The sequence below is a fragment of the Hyaena hyaena genome, unplaced genomic scaffold (assembly GCF_003009895.1).
Source record: "Hyaena hyaena isolate Hyena2069 unplaced genomic scaffold, ASM300989v1 scaffold_1181, whole genome shotgun sequence".
Lineage (NCBI taxonomy): Eukaryota > Metazoa > Chordata > Mammalia > Carnivora > Hyaenidae > Hyaena > Hyaena hyaena.
Genome location: NW_024081813.1, coordinates 12,950 through 30,636, shown reverse-complemented (window position 1 = coordinate 30,636; position 17,687 = coordinate 12,950). Strand labels below are relative to the sequence as shown.

Below are 17,687 nucleotides of genomic sequence, written 5' to 3'. Positions count from 1 at the left end.
CCTGTTGTGGTTGTGCTTGCTCTCTGTGGTGTTAGTGAGACCCAGGCTGGCTGGCTCTAAGGAGGTGTGACCACAAGACCGCTAGTGGCAGGGTGGGGGTGTTAGCATAATCTGTGGTTATCCCAGGGCTGAGGCCAGCTGCCTTGGAGTGGGCAAGTCCTCAGGAGAATGTATGGGTGGTACACACTGCTAGCAGGTTAGATAGCAAGTGTCTGTGCAGTGCTGCCCCTGACAGGTGGCTCTGTTTATGGAGGGAGTGGGGGAGGAAATTGGTACCTGCCATCTCCTATATCCCTGGAGAAGTCCCTCAACACATTCTAAAGCCAATATAAACAGATCTTTTTCTCTTTTGTCCCAAGTGTTGTGAAAACTGCTGTTTCTATGTTGCCTTTCTGAGAGCAGCCATCTCTTTAAGGGTGGGGACCCACTCATCTTGCCCTCTGGGCTTGCCAACTGCTGAGTAAGCTGATTTTTAAAGCTCTAAGCTCCAAGTCCTGCTGGTTATACAATCTCACAGAATGCAGCCCCTCTGGTTTTCAAAGATGGATATTACAGAGATTCATCTTCTGTATGTGAGAGAAACCATTTCTTTCCCCTCTTTGTAACTGCAGCTCCGTCCCTCCTACAGGAAGCTCATGACCACTGTTTCTACCCTTCCAATCCCTCAGATGTGACTTCTTCTTTAAATTTAGTTGTGGAGTTTGTTCTTCAAGTCTTTTTTTTCTTTACGTTTTATTTATTTCTGAGAGACAGAGAGAGAGAGAGAGAATGAGCAAGGGAGGCAAAGAAAGAGAGGGAGACTCAGAATCTGAAACAGGTTTCAGGCTCTGAGCTGTTAGCACAGAGCCTGATATGGCGCCTGAACCTGTGAACCACAAGATCATGACCTGAGCCAAAGTCAGACGCTTAACTGACTGAACCACCCAGGCGCCCCTGTTCTTCAAGTCTTTGAATCACTCTCTGGTTTATTTACATGGATATGAGTGATATCTAGTTGTAAATGTGGGACAGGGTGAACTTAGGGTACTCCTACTCCACCATCTTCCCTATTCCACTCCTTCCTTCCCTTCTTTCTTTTTTCCCCTCTTTCTCTCTTTCTCTTTCTTTCTTCCTTCCTTCCTTCCTTCCTTTCTTTCTTTCTTTCTTTCTTTCTTTCTTTCTTTCTTTCTTTCTTTCTTTCTTTCTTTCTTTCTTTCTTTCTTCCTTCCTTCCTTCCTTCCTTCCTTCCTTCCTTTCTTCCTTTCTTCCTTTCTTCCTTTCTTCCTTCCTTCCTTCCTTCCTTCCTTCCTTCCTTCCTTCCTTCCTTCCTTCCTTCCTCCCTCATTCCAATAGAGTTAACATACAGTGTTAAATTAGCTACAGGTGTACAATACAGTGACTCAACTACTCTGTATATTACTCAGTGCTCATCAAATTAAATGTACTCTTAATCCTCTTCACCTATTTCACCTCTCCCCCACACATCTCCATTCTGGTAACCGTCAGTTTGTTCTCTGTAGTTGAGTCTGTTTCTTGGTTTGTCTTTCTTTTTTTTTTCTTCATGCATTTGTTTTGTTTCTTAGATTCCACATATGAGTGAAATTATAAGGTATTTGTCTTACTGTGACTGACAGATTTTGCTTAACATTATACTTTCTGGGTCCATCCATGTTATTACAAATGGCAACAGTTCACTTATTATGGCTGAATAATATTCCAGTGTGTGTGTGTGTGTGTGTGTAATCTCACATCTTTTTTATCATTTCGTGTCTGCTTCCACAATTTGGCTATTATAAATAACGCTGTAATAAACATAGGGATGCATATATCCTTTTTAAAAAAATTTTTAAACATTTTTATTTATTATTGAGAGACAGAGAGAGAGAGCACGAGCATGGGAAAGGGAGAGAGATGGAGACACAGAATCTGAAGGAGGCTCCAGGCTCTGAGCTGTCAGCACAGAGCCGAATGCAGGGCTCAAACTCACAAACTGCGAGATCATGACCTGAGCCGAAGTCAGACGCTTAACCAGCTGAGCCACCCAGGTGCCCCGCATATATCCTTTTGAATTAGTATTTTTATATTGTTTGGATAAATACTCAGTAGTGCAATTACTGGATGATATGGTAGTTACATTTCAATTTTTTGAGGAGCCTCCATACTGTTTTCCACAGTGGCTGCATCAGTTTGCATTCCCACCAACGGTGCATGAGGGTTCCTTTTTTTCCAACACTTGTTTTTTTTTTTTTTTTATTTCCACCATTTATTCATTTGTTCAGAGCATATTTATTGAGAACTTCATGTTCTCAATATGTGTGAATGGCATTGAATTTTATTTATTTTTTTAAATATGCAAATGTTTTATTAGCCATTTTATTATTTTTTTTTTACAAATAGTTTATCGTCAAGTTGGCTTCCATATAACACCCAGTGCTCATCCCCAAAAGTGCCCTCCTCCATACCCATCTCCCCGCTCCCCCCCCCCACAGCCATCAGTCCTCAGTTTGTTCTCAGCATTCAAGAGTCTCTCATGGTTTGCCTCTCTCCCTTTCCCCGACTATTTCCTCCCTTCTTCTCCCCCATGATCCTCTGTTAAGTTCCTCCTAATCCTCCTATACGTGCAAACATATGGTATTTGTCCTTCTCTGCCTGACTTATTTCACTCAGCATAACACCCTCAAGGTCCATCCATGTTGCTACATATGGCCAGATTTCATTCTTTCTCATTACCATGTAGTATTCCATCGTATAGATAAACCACATCTTCTTGATCCATTCTTCCGTTGATGGACACGTAGGCTCTTTCCATGTTTTGGCTATTGTTGAGAGTGCTGCTATGAACATTGGGGTCCATCTACTCCTATGCATCAGCATTCCTATATCCCTTGGGTAAATTCCTAGCAGTGCTATTGCTGGGTCATAGGGGAGTTCTATTGTTAATTTTTTGAGGAATCTCCACACTGTTTTCCAGAGGGGCTGCACCAGTTTACATTCCCACCAACAGTGTAGGAGGGTGCCTGTTTCTCCACATCCTCGCCAGCATCTAGAGTTCTCTGATTTGCTCATTTTAGCCACTCTGACAGGCGTGAGGTGGTATCTCAGTGTGGTTTTGATTTGTATTTCCCTGATGAGGAGGGATGCTGAGCATCATTTCATGTGCCTGTTGGCCATCTGGATGTAAGAGGCCAGAGATTTTAAACCAAGATATATCAGGGGCTGCTCTAGAGAAAAGGGAATTCCAGGAATGCCATCTCCAGTTGAACTAGAGCAACTATACTTTTGTTTTATGGACTAAAGTTATCCTAAAACTTTATATATAAGCCATTCAGTTGCAAAAAGAATTCTTTTTGAAAATCATTCCTTTAGGGCACTGGGTTTCAAAATTTATCCTGCACAGGAATCTTCTGGAAGGCTTGTTAACATGCAGTTTGCTAGGTCCCACACCCCAGAGTTTAGTAGGCCTAGGGTAGGTCCTGATAATTTACATTTCTAACAGTTTCGCAGCTGCTGCTACTGGTCAAGAGACCATATACTCTGAGAACCATCTCTTTAGGGAAGTGTGTTAACAGATTTTCAGAACTCTCTAGAAGGACTGGCAGGGGATGGGGTGTGGACTGAAGGGAGTGGGAGAACACTTCTAGAAGGGAAGTTGACTGGTTCAACTGTCCCTTCTAATTGCTGTTTATTTTTAATCACTTCATCTTTGTATCTAAAGTAAGAAGCCACAAATTAGGGTTTCTGACCTTCAGGAATTGAGGCTTAACCAAATCCCAAAGGAGGGTTCGTGTATGTCTCCTAAGCACAAATAGGAGCTTCTGTAAGAGCTATTGGTCCAGGCCTTCCTGAAACTTTGATTCATCACTAAGTTTAAACTCATAGAACCTGAAAGGACTTCAGATAAGGCCCCTAAATAATGCTAGCATTGTTGGTCATAAGTCATCTAGGCCAGGCAGCATGATGCTGACATCAGGAGAGTCTAATAAGTCGGAGAGAAAGAAGGTAACCAACCTTCTAATCCTACTAAATATATAACTCAATAGAATTATAGACAATGGTTACAATATAAAATTTTATTGCCAATAAAAGCCTTTAATAACTCATTTATCCTGTTTCAGTAGGACCTTATTCTTTCTGATGAAAATCCAGTCATAGCATCTCTCATTAAAAATAAAATTATTTTGAAATAAATAAATATATAAAATAAATAGCATATACATTTCATAAATAGTTTGTCCTTATGCACAGTATCCATGCTTACATTTTAATATCATTTCCTCACAATCTACCCCATCTCCCACTTCCAATGGCAAGAAACCTGCATGTTGGGACAGATGAGAAATCTCCAGAGCCAATGCTGGGATGACCTGCACCAGGGCCATAGCCCCAAGGATTTTAATGAGACTTTCCCAAAGCTCTGTATGTAGCATCTGTGGCAGATTCCTTGGTCTTTCATTTACCCATTGTCAAAATATTTCGATAGATTGTGGGGCAATATACCCCTGGCCCTGGGCAGGATCCCCCATTCTTTCTCGTGCCACCTCGGGGAAAAGAACATGAGTAAAGGAAAAAGTATATACAAGATTCCCTGTAGCCCACCCCCTCCACCCACATCCCTCACCCAAATAACCCAATTTTGATATACACTTTGAACAAGGGAACAGCTGGGTTGAGTTGAACAGTAAGTGCTTCTCTGTTATCTAAATTGATAGGAAAGAGGACTGAAAAGCTATGAGTATAGTGCTTACAGAGACAACTGTGGCCCTAGAGTACAGGGGTCACAGAGGTCACACTAGGGGTCCATTACCTATAGCGGAAGAGATCTCTGGACATGGAAGGCAACTTAGAAGAATCTACTGGCCTGGGCAAAAAGTGAGTGAATTTCTGGTGTCGTTTAGTCCTGTATCCTTCACGGGGTGAGCCATCTTTATTCAAAGCCACATAATACTGTCTCTCTGAGTCCAAGTGTTTGTATAAGGTTGAAGCATAGGTGTTGTACCAGTTTTCTTCAAACTGTTCCCGAAAAACACATTCACGTGTGAGTTTCTTCTGTGAGGGTGAGAAAATAAAGCAAAGCCTATTATATGACTATTTCTCCTATCCCAGCTTGCTGAAAGATCAATAGCACATTGACATTTGAAAATTTCAGTCCTATCTCCCAGTATTCCTGAGGCATCTTCTTTCCAAGTAGCACAAAACAATCCTGTCCTTATTGCCTTCATCTTCTTTCATGAACCACACTGAAATGTTTTAGGTGAGATCTTCCCTAAAGGCAGGATACTGAAGGAGATGGTCTCACTGGGCTCTTGAGCCTGAGAATTTCTGCTATGGCCTTCCAATGCTCCTCTGGCACCTGAGTTTTCTACCTACTTAGGGCAAATAATGTCAAATCCATTGAGATTACAGACAATCATGTCAACTAGCAGGCAGAGGCCATGGATCTATATAAAGCTCCATGGGAGGTGAGTCGTGATCTCTCCTAATGAAGGGCCTCAGGGCTGTCAGTTGAAAAGCTCAGAAAAGATCTCCTTGAAAAGTTCCTCCAATCTGGCTACTTCAAGCTAGCAGCTCCTGAGGCAGGTCTCTTGCCTCTGTCCCTTCTCACACTTGATCCAGCTGGCATATTACTTGCTGGGGTTGCCGATACCAAGTGCTGGAGACAAGCCTATCTCTTAGGTGTCAGGGAAAAATGTGCTCTGATTTCATGGGGGTACAGGCAGCCAGAAAGTGTGCTATGTGGCTTAAAAGCCAAACCCTGGAGTTGGGACGTCCTGAAAGGGTTAAAGTCAGCAAAGTCACTCACCATTCCCCAGCTCTTGGCTAGCTTCCCGAATAGAGAACATGTACTACAGCCAACCCTGTCCTAGCTGGGGACTTAAGGCTGTCTCTAGACCTTGGAACCCTCACTCTTCATTTGTTTCATGCCTCTGGGATTCAGCTTAACCAGTCTGGAAATCAGGGACTGTGTTTTTAATCTCAGAATCTCAATCTGAAGGGCAGTTCTTCCACTGCCTATTTTTGTGCCAGCTAGTCTGCTACTCCTCTAAAGTTCAGAGGTGCTCTTCAGGGCAATAAATGCCCCACACCCTTACCACTTATTGACAAACCAGCACAGCTTAATATATCATCAGACTAGCTGGCCATCTAATGGAAAAGGTAAAAGCAAATGTACCACAGAAAAGCTTATGTTTTGATGGGAACTGAATGAGTGAAAGTGTTATATAGCAAGCTCCAGAGCAGCCAAGAAGCAACTAGAAGACACTAATCCTTCACAGTTGACAGAAGTATTTCAAGTGCTAGATAAATGTTTTTATACTTTTGCCTTACATAGCCCAAACACTGGTGGTAATAGCCTCTGATGAAAATAAAACCTTAAACTTACCGACCCATATAGTTCTCCTCGCTCGTTCATTCCTAAGTATAGGCCAGAATCCACTCCCCGGATGCTGATCAACCCCACAGCCAGGCTGATAAACTCCAGGATTCCTAGAGCAAAAAAGCAAACACCATGTCCATTACTGACATCAAGCCAAGAGAAAGCTATTCAGGTGACATGAGCTACCAGTCATCTATACTCAACTGGAAGCCAGCCCTGTATGCCTTTAGTGACTTACCCTATGAAACCATCTTGTGCAGCAAGAATGGAACCTCAGAAAAGATACTGAGTGTCTCTGGGCCTCAGTTTTTCCATATGTAAGGTGGGTGGAACAATCTCTTACTCAACACTCTTAGACATTTTATGAGGAAGAGACCATGAGAAGGCTTTGGCTACAAAAGCTCCATAATTACAAGGTACTATTGCTGTTAAATTTCAACATTTAAAGAAATGGGAGGGTAGCTTTCTTAATAGAAGAATGTGGCTAGATTTCTGTATGTTCCTAAAGTCACTTCCCTGCTCTCTAGAGCACACAGCATCACCTCGTTGTCCTCTAGGCTGAATTCATTTTGCACCCTCTTAGCTCCCATGTCTTTAAAGCCACATGAGGCTGTCAACTGCCTGTACTTGACTCTAACAAAGGCCACACAGGCTACTCACTAAGTCTGTTTTTGTTGCCTATGGCAGAAGGCAAAAATATGGCCCGGTGAGAGCCTTCTATAAAATGCTCTTAGCCAGTGCAGCCCGAGGCTGACAAGTCTGCCATTTTATCCTTCTCTCTTTAGAATTTTAAGTTTATCCATGGCCAAGAGTTGGCAGGTAGTACTGACTTGATACTGATTTGAGATATTGCAACTTTAAGGGGAAAGTTTGGAAGACATTCAGAAACATCCTTCTAGCTGACAAGATTAGAGGTGAGGATTTGAAAATGTTTTCATTTACCCAGCAGCAGTAGGAGGAAAAAAGAAATCAACTTCTAAGAGGGAAAAGGGACCCAGAACTGAAATCCTGATGATGGTGAAGACTTTAAAATCTTGTCCGAAGATAGCACAATCTGTTGTTCTATAGATACAAACATAATCGTCAACTAGATTCCTCTTTGAGGTTTCTGTCTCTAACCATATTTTTCAATGTACAGACCAAAATGTTATATGATTTACTCATAGAGACATCCAAAGGTATGAAATGAGCTCATTCTGGCTGTTTTTCTTATCCAAAAATGCAATTCTTAAGGGTAATAATATCCTATGTAATCTACATAGGAGGTGGAAATGATTCCTTAAAGATTACTTTAAAAATTAAGTGGTTAATTTTGAAATCAGATTCAAGACTCCAGTGGGAAGTATCCTGAAAAGCCCCAGTGATTTGGATTGCTGGATGGGTGCGCAGCTGTTGCAGCTTTAGGGCACATGTTTCCATGGCCCACTTGGATCTATTTGAAGAATGTAAAAAGTTCTGCTGCTGTTGTATAGAACACCCAGAGTGTAGCCTTGACTGCCAACACAGAGAGAGAGATAGAGAGAGAGACAGAGAGACAGACAGACAGATAGACAGAATATTAAGCAGGCTCCATACTCAGCATGGAGCCTCATGTGGGGCTCCATTCCACAACCCTGGGATCATGACCTGAGCCAAAATCAAGAGTCAGATGCTCAACCAACTGAGTCCCCCAGGCACACTAATTTTGAAATCCTTTACATTTTATTATCAATTAGGTTGTTACTAACTCTTACAGAACAAGAAAGGAGTTTTGGGAAAAGACATTGATACAAGATGGTTGGAGGAGAAGGGCAAATAGCTGGTGTCAAGAAGGGGTTAAGGAGGAAGCGATTTAATGGATTAAAACCTTTAGATGCATTGCACAAGTGTCTGATTTTGGTTCTGCCTTGTTTAACATTTTAATACATGACTTGTAAGAGGACATAGGGAAACTGCTTACCCTACTTCCAGAAGATGTATAGCCGAGAAGGTGACACAATCAAAATACGAAGAGATTTCAAGGGGATGGAAAAATGCACTGGCTCCAACAAAACAAGCATTAATTAGAATAAATGTAAAGTCCTGCACTTTGGTCCCCAAACTGATTACTCAAGGTGTTTTGTGTTTGGGGTTTTGTTGGGGAATGGTGAGCCACAAGTGCAGCAGTTGAGTTAATCATACTCCTTACCTTATTGCCTATTATCATAATTAGTCCGTGAAAGGGCCTTTTCTATTTCTTTTTATTTATATTTCTTTCTATAAAGAAATTTATCTATTTCTTTTTATTTCCATACTCTGCTTCCACCCCCCTCCATACTTCAGGCTATCAGGTATATTTTCTTGAAAACATGTTATATTCTTTTGTGTTTCTATGCATTTTCATTAAATACAAGTCAGTCCACCTTTGGAATGGGGAGATGCGGCTTAGCAAAACTTATACAACAATGGCTAAGGGATTTGACTGAACAAGGTAATAAGATCAGTATGGGTAATTCATGATAATGTAAAACTAATATGTATTAGTTCATAATAATGTAAAAAGATAATGTAAGACTAGTCATGTAAAAATTAAAATTTATCAAAAAGCTAATGTGAAAAAGAAAAAGCTAGTGTGATCTAAGGTTGCACTGATAGAGGTCTAGTGACTGGCATTAGAGACGAGACAGCCCCGCTCTGTTCTGCCGTAGACGACACTGAGTGTACTGTTTTTAGTTCTACTGTGTTTAAAGAGGTCTATGGAAAAACAGGAGTGTGTTCAAAGGAGAGTGGCCAGTATGGTAAGGAAACAAGAAACCAGGTCATGATTCAGTTCTGTGTGCTAAACTTTGAGGGATACCAACCTGCTGGAGCCTTCAGTTATTTGCTTTGCTTAGACAGATTACTTCTGAGTCTTAGTTCCCTCATTCTCTAAGTATCTCATGTTTCTGACCACCCTGAGCTCATTAAGTAGCAGAGGGCAGCTTGTGATCTCACCGTCCAAGACCTGGTGTGAGAACAAATCATGAAACCCAAGAGGCGTGGCCATTTGAGTCACCAGTTTTTCTCCAACTCTGTTAACCCTAATGCCAAAGGACAGATCATACAGGAAGTCACTTGGGTTCTGTCCAGTAACAGGGGTCTCCAACAGCTGGAATCATCCCTGCCCAGCTGTCTTTGGGCATCATTTTCATTGCCAATTTTCCTATTAGCTGGATTAAAACCATGGGAACCCAGTGGCACATGATGATGGAACAGATATTCCTAAACCTCCTGAATCCCAGCCAGCATGAAGGGAGAGAGAAAACAAGCCATTTTCACATTTTCCCAGTTACATTTGGAGAGGGGTGTTAACAGCGAAGTGTTGAGGCGAAGTATTAAGTAGGCAATGTTTGTCTTCAGTACTCTCACCCCCTTCAAGGTCCAGGACCTCCCTCTACTCTGCCTCATCTTGACCTGACCATCTCAGCCTCTGGCCTTTTCTTGATAATTTCCAGGCTCTTCTTACATATTTTCCCCCATGGCCTCAGTTAAAACAGATCTGTCCTGAGCTTCACCACTTCAGAACCTACTAGATGGTTGGCTAATGTGTCATTGAATCTGGTTCCATGATTTGCCTGAGCTCCCTCAGCCATCCTTTCAGACCTTCAGGGCCAAGACAGTGCTGCTTTGACATCTTGACAAATAAGAACCAGATTGCTCAAAAACCGAACCAGCTGCATTAGCCTGCTCTATCACACCTGGTGGGAGGTCTCTCCTCCAGTCTGGCTCCCAAGCTCTGCTCTGCCAGTCCACAGGTGTCCCTCAGGAATTTCAGTATCCCTGTGAACCTCATGTAAATACCACCAAACAAGCAGAGATTGAAATACTCCTGACTACTGATTGCAGAATGGAGTGGGGGAGGGGGGCCTATAGGCTATGCCAACAGGTTATTATTTGGAGTCGTGGCTGCTCTTGGGCTCAGCCTGACTCATTCTGAACACATGGATTCCAGGGTAATCCTTGGGGGCCCTGCTCTCCAATTACAACAAATAGCTATTTACTTTACATAGCCTTTGGAGACTACCTCCTCCCCCCAAGCAGAAATCTATAATATTTTATATCTTAAGTCTGGCCTACTTTACCCTGCTGGAATGTTGACTGCTAAAGCACTTATGGAATGTTAAAGTTTCGATTTATTGAATACCCTGGCTGATTAACTCAAATGTGGAGGGAGGAGACTGAGCAAACTCAAACGCCACCTCTTTCTTTGCCAAAAGCTAAACTGAGAAAGAGTAAATGTGTGTTTGAAAATTGGCAGCGGAGGTTACAAAGAGACAGCTTTGACTAGTTATCATTTCCTTTACAGGAAATACATGGAACTGTCAGGAAGCCAGGGAAGGAGGAAAGGGAAAAGGTGGTGCAGAGGTGGTCTCAGGCAGTGTTATTTTAAAAGGCAAAACCAAAAATGAAGCAGTCAGTTAAGCAGCAATGAAAACATCCCTTCCTCCTGCCAGTTTTATTTCCTTTGGTTTCTCCTGAAACTTACGATTAACAGGCTTGAGAGATGAAAAGAAATCAAGATGTGTCCTTAGGGAGGTAATTAAAGACCACTTATCCCAAGAGCCTATTACTAATTTATGTTGACCTTGTAGGTTATTGGGCTCAGCTTAGGCACAGAGTCAGACAAACACTAACTGCTGAAAGCCAAGGTCACAGTTTCTCCACCTCTGTTGCCCCCCACCCTACATTTCTCCATCATTTCATTATTTCTCTTTTTATATATCAAGAATGGGCTACCCTAATATCTTTAGGCCATTTCTGGGAGGCTTTGGGAGGTTCTGACGCCAGAGTAGGAGTCTCATTCCTTCTAAAGAGGAACAAAAGGGAACTGCAAAGTCACAAGTGATGGAAGGGAAAGGAGCCAAGTTAATACTCTCTCATCCCTGACCCCACCTATCACCCTTTTGAGGACCTGTTGCAAGTTTATACAGGCACCTGCATCCCTCCATTACTCCCGCCCCACACACAACCCACTTTACTCCAGCTCTGTGAGTGCCTTTTTTCCAAGATGACATAGATCTCATTAGGGTTCCTCCTTGCTTTCAGCAAGGAAGACCAACCCCAACCCCAAGTTTTTTGCTAGACTTGGCCTTGCCCAGAAACTGGCCTCTGTGCCTACCCTCTCTCCTTTTGCTGTGCACTCCAGATGCAGCTCTAGCAAGGCAGGGGAATAAGAGTATGGGAAGGTTTGGGGAGAATGGGGGCCGGTAGGATAAACAAGGGAATAGGTATCATGCCTGAGGGTAGGCAAAGCCTCTTGCTGGCTTAGGGATAGAAGGCGTCCTTGGGCCATAGGTTCCATAGGGCACTGGGGGTTGGGGGTCCCAAGTAAAGGTAGCTGTCACAGCACCTGAATTACGGTTTAATAGAGAATAGGAAATTGAAAATAAAAAATGGCCAGATTACTGAGGAATGAACACATTTATCTCGAAACCTAATGATCTCCATCCCACATCAAGGTTTATACTAATTATGTTTGTATGTCAGACAGGCATCTGTTCCCTTTAAACAATCTGCGGGGTGTTGGGCAGAGAAAATCCTGGATGGAGGTTGTACATTTCCTGTCCTGGGCCCAGGAGACACCCGTTTCTGGGGCTGAGAATGAGCCCAGGACTGGGCCGAGGACCATTTCCTCCCTGTGAGGCAAGGAGTCCAGAGGTATATCTAGGCAAAAGCTGACCTAGGGCTGTGCCCTTACACAGTGGACAGAGGGAGGGTTCCCAGTTTCTCCAACACCCAGTTCATGTCTTGCTCCCGGAATTGGCCTCCACCGCAGTCAGAACAAGGCAGAGGCAGGCAGGTGCCATGGCTGCTGAGTCCCTGTCAGCCACAAGCCACTCTGGCACGGACCGCCCACCCACCACGTCCATAGCCCGCCAAGGCTTCAGCTCCAGACAGCCGGCCGCGACAACCCTGCTGCGCTCGAGGCTCTACCCCGCGCTACAGCCACGGTCCCTGGCCTCTGCTGGTGCTCCTACCCTCCTCCAGCTCCACCTGCTTTCATCCTAAACTCAGCGTTGTCAGAATGATCCCCTCGCTATGGGGGAGGGAAGAAGGGTGGAGTGGGGGAAGAGAGAGGCCGCACCTCAAGGCGCCCCCGCCTCCTTCCTAGAGCGTCTGAGGGTGCCAGGCGCCCTGACGCCACGCTGCTCAAGTTTACACCATTCGATCCCGCCTGCCCCGCGTCCCTGGCGGTCTCCTGCCTCGACGGACCCTGACGGCACCGGCCTAGGGGCGGCCGGCGGGTCCTAAACCAGAGACCCGAGCGGTCGGCTCTCCAGAGAGCCGTCCCCTCGCTTCCCGTCCCTCCCGGCCGCGTCCTCACCGAAACGGCTGTGGTCGTGGCGGGTGCCGTGCACGGTGCCATTGGGGAAGATCTCCAAGTGGAAGCCGGTGCGGCAGTACAGCTGGCGGCGCCTCAGGATCCCCTTCAGGTGGGCGAAGTCTGTGGGCGAGCCGCGCTGCAGCTTCCCCTCGATCTGGCCTAGGCGCTCGTTCAGGAAACCCGGGGAGTCAGCTAAGGGCACGTTCCCTAGAGACGAGGAGAAGCCGTGCAGATCCCAGTCCAAGGAGGCGAAGACCCCCCCCACCTCCGCCATGGCGGGGTGCGCTGGGCCGAGCTGGGGCCGCGGGGCGCGAACTACCTCTCCCCTCAGCGAGCGCTGGCGACTCGGCAGCGCTCGTTCGCTCCCTCACTCGCTCTGCGCTCTGCCTAGCTGCAGTCGACGTCTGTTCGCGTCCAAGGAACTTCTCAGCGGTGGGGCAACGAGCTCCTGACCTTGCTCTCAGTCAAAGTGGCGCTTCCCCTACGCATCCATCTCCCTAGGCCTCTTATAGCTTGCTTCGTCGAGCTATCAGATGCAAACGGCACTTTATATACATACCCACTCCCCTTACATTGACATATTGGATATTTAAATACAAGCCACACCTCACTGGCATCCCCTCGGAGATTGGTGTGTGGGTCCCCCCCCTTGTATCCATTTGGCTCTTTTGGAAGGGAGGGGGTGAGGGAGGAGAGAGCTAGCAAGCTTCACTCCCTCTTTTATTATGAAAAAAAAAAGGGCAGGAAAAAGCTACACATTGCAGTGAGGCATAACTGCTTTTGGCAGGTTTTTCTGAAACTGCTGATGAAATAACGGAGCCCAGTGCGTTGAGGCTGTTGGCGCCCACGACCACTCAGGCCTGTGGCGTGGAGATCTGTCAGCTGCGTGGGGGCATTTCCCACCTCCCACGAGTCCTCTGGTCTCTCGCCTTTGGAAAGTGGCTTGAGACCCGCGCTGGGGGTTCATGCGTTCCTTACCCCTTCTTGTTCATCGGCTGGTCGAAAACTGCAGAATGGGCGCCTGGCCTGGGACAGGGGTTCCCTGGTTTCTTTGTTCTGTTGCCCATCCCCAGTCCCACTCCCCACCTGTAGGTAGGCGGGGGCTGAGGAAGTGAAAAACACGGAAGCGAGTGAACTTGCAAAATTTGGGAATGGGGGTAGTAGCGGTCCCTGCGGGCACCAAGCCAGGGTCTTTAAGGGGTCTGGGAGGAGCAGGAAACCCCATGGAGGAAAGAATTCTTTTTTTTTTTTTTTAAAGGGACGTTTACAGTTTAGGAAAAGTAGGGGGAGTAAGAAATAGAAAGTGATCTTTTTGAAAAATGATCTGCATTGGCTTTCTGGGAGCTCTTTTACAAGGCTCTCAAGAGCAAACCCGATGAGAGGCCATTGGAAGCCTGGTGGGGGCTTTCCCCCACCTCTTTTATTGTTGGAAACAGGTGTTTCCTTGCTCTCTGCTGTCCCCTGTTCAGAGATATTCTATCAGGAAGAGAGACAGTTGGAGCAGGAACTGGCAGCAGTCAACGGCAACCGGCCACATGGAGAAGACCTGGTGGCAGGTGCCCAACCTGTCCAGCGCCCCGTGTCCCTGCCCCACACCTGAACCCTGATGCCCGACTTGGGCCCTGACGCTCAGCGTTCTGCTGGTCTATTAAACTGCATTGTTGCTTGCAGTTTGCACCCTCAGCGGGCTCTAGCTGTCTTCCCAGTTCCCCGCAGGAGACCTCCAACGCACGTCCGCCTTTGCAGCGCCTCCTGCTGGAGAACCCATGTCCCATGGACAGTTAGAACTCTCGGTCTCCCTGAGAGAAAACCAATTCCATTCAATTCAGTTAGTGCAGTTTGATTCCTGATCCTGGGCTCCACGTACACCTCATGTTCACTGTCTGGAACTGTAGCAATTCTTGGTTTGGAACATCGTGGCTAGGTTCTGGTGTGCCCTCTTTGCTCAGACAGAACCTCCCGAGCCAAGCACAAGGTCTGGCACATAGTAGGTGCTCAGAAATTATCTTCTGATGTGCTCCCAGTAGTGAAGATAACAGATGAAAATGATCTTTCTGTTGTAAGGGACACAGAAATGCAAAAGATGGTGTCCCTATTGGAGTATTTATGGGTGAAATGACGGGCTATCTGGGATTTACTTTAATCCAGAGTGAGAAGGCAGAAGGAGTGGAGGTATAGATGCAATAATTGTTGAAGCTGGGTGATGGGTACATGGGTGTTCATTATAAATTCCCTTTATTTTATATATAAACACACGTGAAATCTTTCATAATAAAAAGCTTTTTATTTTTAAAAATATTTTTATTTCTAGGAGAGAGAAAGAGAGATAACGTGAGCAGGGGAGGGTCAGAGAGAGAGGGAGACACAGACTCTGAAACAGACTCCAGGCTCTGAGCTGGCAGTCAGCACAGAGCCCGACGCAGGGCTCGAACCCACGAACTGCGAGATCATGACCTAAGCGAAAGTCGGACGCTTAACCGACTAAGCCACCCAGGCGCCCCATAAATAGCTTTTTAAAGCGCGACTGACATAAAACAAATAAATCATTCCTTCCTTCTTCATTCTTCCCTTTGAAGAGTTTGTGGATTTAGTGAGAAGGTAGGGCAGAGGGGCAGAGGTTAAGACACGTATATAAATGACTAGAATCCAGGGTAGTGTAAGGTACAGTCCTGTGTGAATTCAGAAAGCAGAAAGAAGACTGATATTGGGAGTTTAGGGCTGGATTCTTGGCCAAAGTATGGCCTTCATAATGGATGGGCCTTGAAGGGAAGATGGGAAGGCTTTTGCAAATTCAGATGGGCCACTTCCAGGTAGGGGAAACGAGTAACAAAGCGAGTAGGACAATTTAAATGATAAAGACTAATTCCTGGGAGTTTTAGTGAATGTCACATGAAACAATACAGGTGAAACTTTGAACGGTATGTGATTGTAAAGGATTTAGATGTCTCAATGATGATATAAATCACATGTTGATAATGGTGAAAGGCCATTTCCTCAACAATCACTTCAGGGAATTTCTGCATTCTTTGTCCCCTCAATATTCTCAAAGTCACCAACCACAGTTGCATAGCTGGAGTCCTACCTGATAGAAGGTCAGGGATATAGGCATTCTATTGCCCTTCTATTCTATATGCCCTCTAGACATTCTATTCCTATTCTGTTTAAAACAATGTTTCCATGAAGTGTCCCGATTGACAGCACTTTTATGAAAGTTACATAATTTTCACAACCTTTTGGAGTAAGAGGTGCTGAATCTCTATTTTAGAGGTGAGGTTAGGTGACTAGCACAGAGTCATACAGCTAATAAGCAGAATCATAATTTGATCTCAGATCCACTGGGGACAAGTTACTCTCAATTTATGAGCTTTGGGATAACCAAAGATCAGTGTGTTGAGGACAGAGAGATTTCAGAATATTTTGGTTTATAGAAAATCCTCAAGAGGACACAACCTCTGGCCAGGGTTGTGCTGGATATGTGGGATAAAAGGAAAATGTACATAAGAAAAGAAGCAACCTTCACTGGATTCAGGACAACACTTTTTTTTGTTGTTGTTGTTTGTTTTTTGTTTTTTGTTTTTCTCTAGAGTTCTATTTCTATTCTTGTATTCAAAAATTTTCCCCGTTTATGTTCAAAATAAACAACTGTATTGTTAATTCCTGTGTTTTACTTCAACTGCACTATACTTGGAATGTAGATGTACTTGGAAAAGTCAGAGTACATCAAAACTACTACAAGAGTTTTGAAAATTACAGTTAATGTTTCAGAAGAAATCTGCTCAGGTTTGCAGGTTATCTTTCCATTAAAAGATGAAAAAAAGCCATCCTAGCCATGAGTTTGTTACATTTAATCAAATTCTTCAATATTAATGCATAAAAACTTAAACAATTCAGTCTCAACCAGAAACAGTTCGTGTTAGAAAAACTAGAATAAGAGCTAACATTCAATTTTCCATGTTCACAATGTTTGAGAAAGCATATTTTGACTATTAAAAAAGTTTATTTAACAAAAAAGTTCAATATGAAAATGCACGACCTGATTTTTATACTGTAGTAAAACAGGTACTATGGAGGGGACATGTGGAAGCAGTTGGTTTCTTCAGGTGAACACATCCATCATTTATACTCGTTCCAAGGCTTCTAACATGATGATGCTGTTTCCTCGAATTACCACGACTCCAATATTGTTCTGTTGCCCACTAGTTGCCATCTCCACACATTCATCTATCACCAGATTCATAAAGGGATCGAATCCCCGCAATATTCCTTGGACATGTCTGCCACCATTTAATTTCAATGATAATTTCTTGTCCATAAATTTTTTCAACTCAGGAGGATGCGCTTTGCTCATGGTGTCTACTCGGCGAGCTCAAAGATCTCAGGGCAACACTTTTAAAGTGAGGGTAACTTCACAGTGGTATTGTCAGGATGAAATGAAATCACTGATGGAAAGTGTCCAGCATTCTGTCTGGCACATAGAAGACACTCAACACATCTGACATTCCATCCTCCTTTTCCGATATCTCATAGGGTTGATATGAAAAATAAAGCAACCTACTTAAAAAGGACAGAAAAAAAAAAAAAACTCTTTAAGAAAAAACAGCATTCTCACTCAGGCTATAAGCTGGGGGAAGCCTGCTGGGATCTGTTCCTTGAAGAAGGAGATGGTGATGTTAATAAGGCTAGTACTCACCTCCCTCCCACCCCAGCCCCCCACACACCCAGGAGGTGGGAAGGAGTATCTGGAATTGTTGCTCGGCCCTGTTCTTAATTTTCTCTACAACTTATAAGTGTTTTCTCCTTTCTAATTTATTTTCCTTGAGAAGGGGCATGGGGAGCTGTATTGCTAGGCAAATCCTGCAAGGAACATAGTTAATAACATCAATTGCTCCTATTTACTGAATATTTACCTTGGGTTAAGCATTGCCCTGGATGCTTTACATGCATTATCTCCCTAAGGTTTATTACAGCTCTAAGAAATAGTTTTATTTCCATTTGACAGCCAAGGAAGCTAGG

General features: G+C 44.3%; 2 protein-coding genes across 2 annotated transcripts; both read right to left on the bottom strand.

Annotated features, from left to right (window-relative positions):
• Positions 1-4,779: 4,779 nt before the first annotated feature.
• Positions 4,780-12,948, bottom strand: FGF16 (fibroblast growth factor 16). Its single transcript, XM_039222718.1, has 3 exons — positions 12,675-12,948; positions 6,359-6,462; positions 4,780-5,025 (listed from the first exon to the last, which is right to left on the bottom strand). The coding sequence occupies exons 1-3, from the start codon at positions 12,946-12,948 to the stop codon at positions 4,780-4,782; spliced, it is 624 nt and encodes a 207-aa protein (XP_039078649.1).
• Positions 12,949-16,507: 3,559 nt separating this feature from the next.
• LOC120224492 (small nuclear ribonucleoprotein G-like) lies at positions 16,508-17,042 on the bottom strand. Its single transcript, XM_039222726.1, has one exon. The coding sequence runs from the start codon at positions 17,020-17,022 to the stop codon at positions 16,792-16,794; it is 231 nt and encodes a 76-aa protein (XP_039078657.1). The 5' UTR covers positions 17,023-17,042; the 3' UTR covers positions 16,508-16,791.
• Positions 17,043-17,687: the final 645 nt, after the last annotated feature.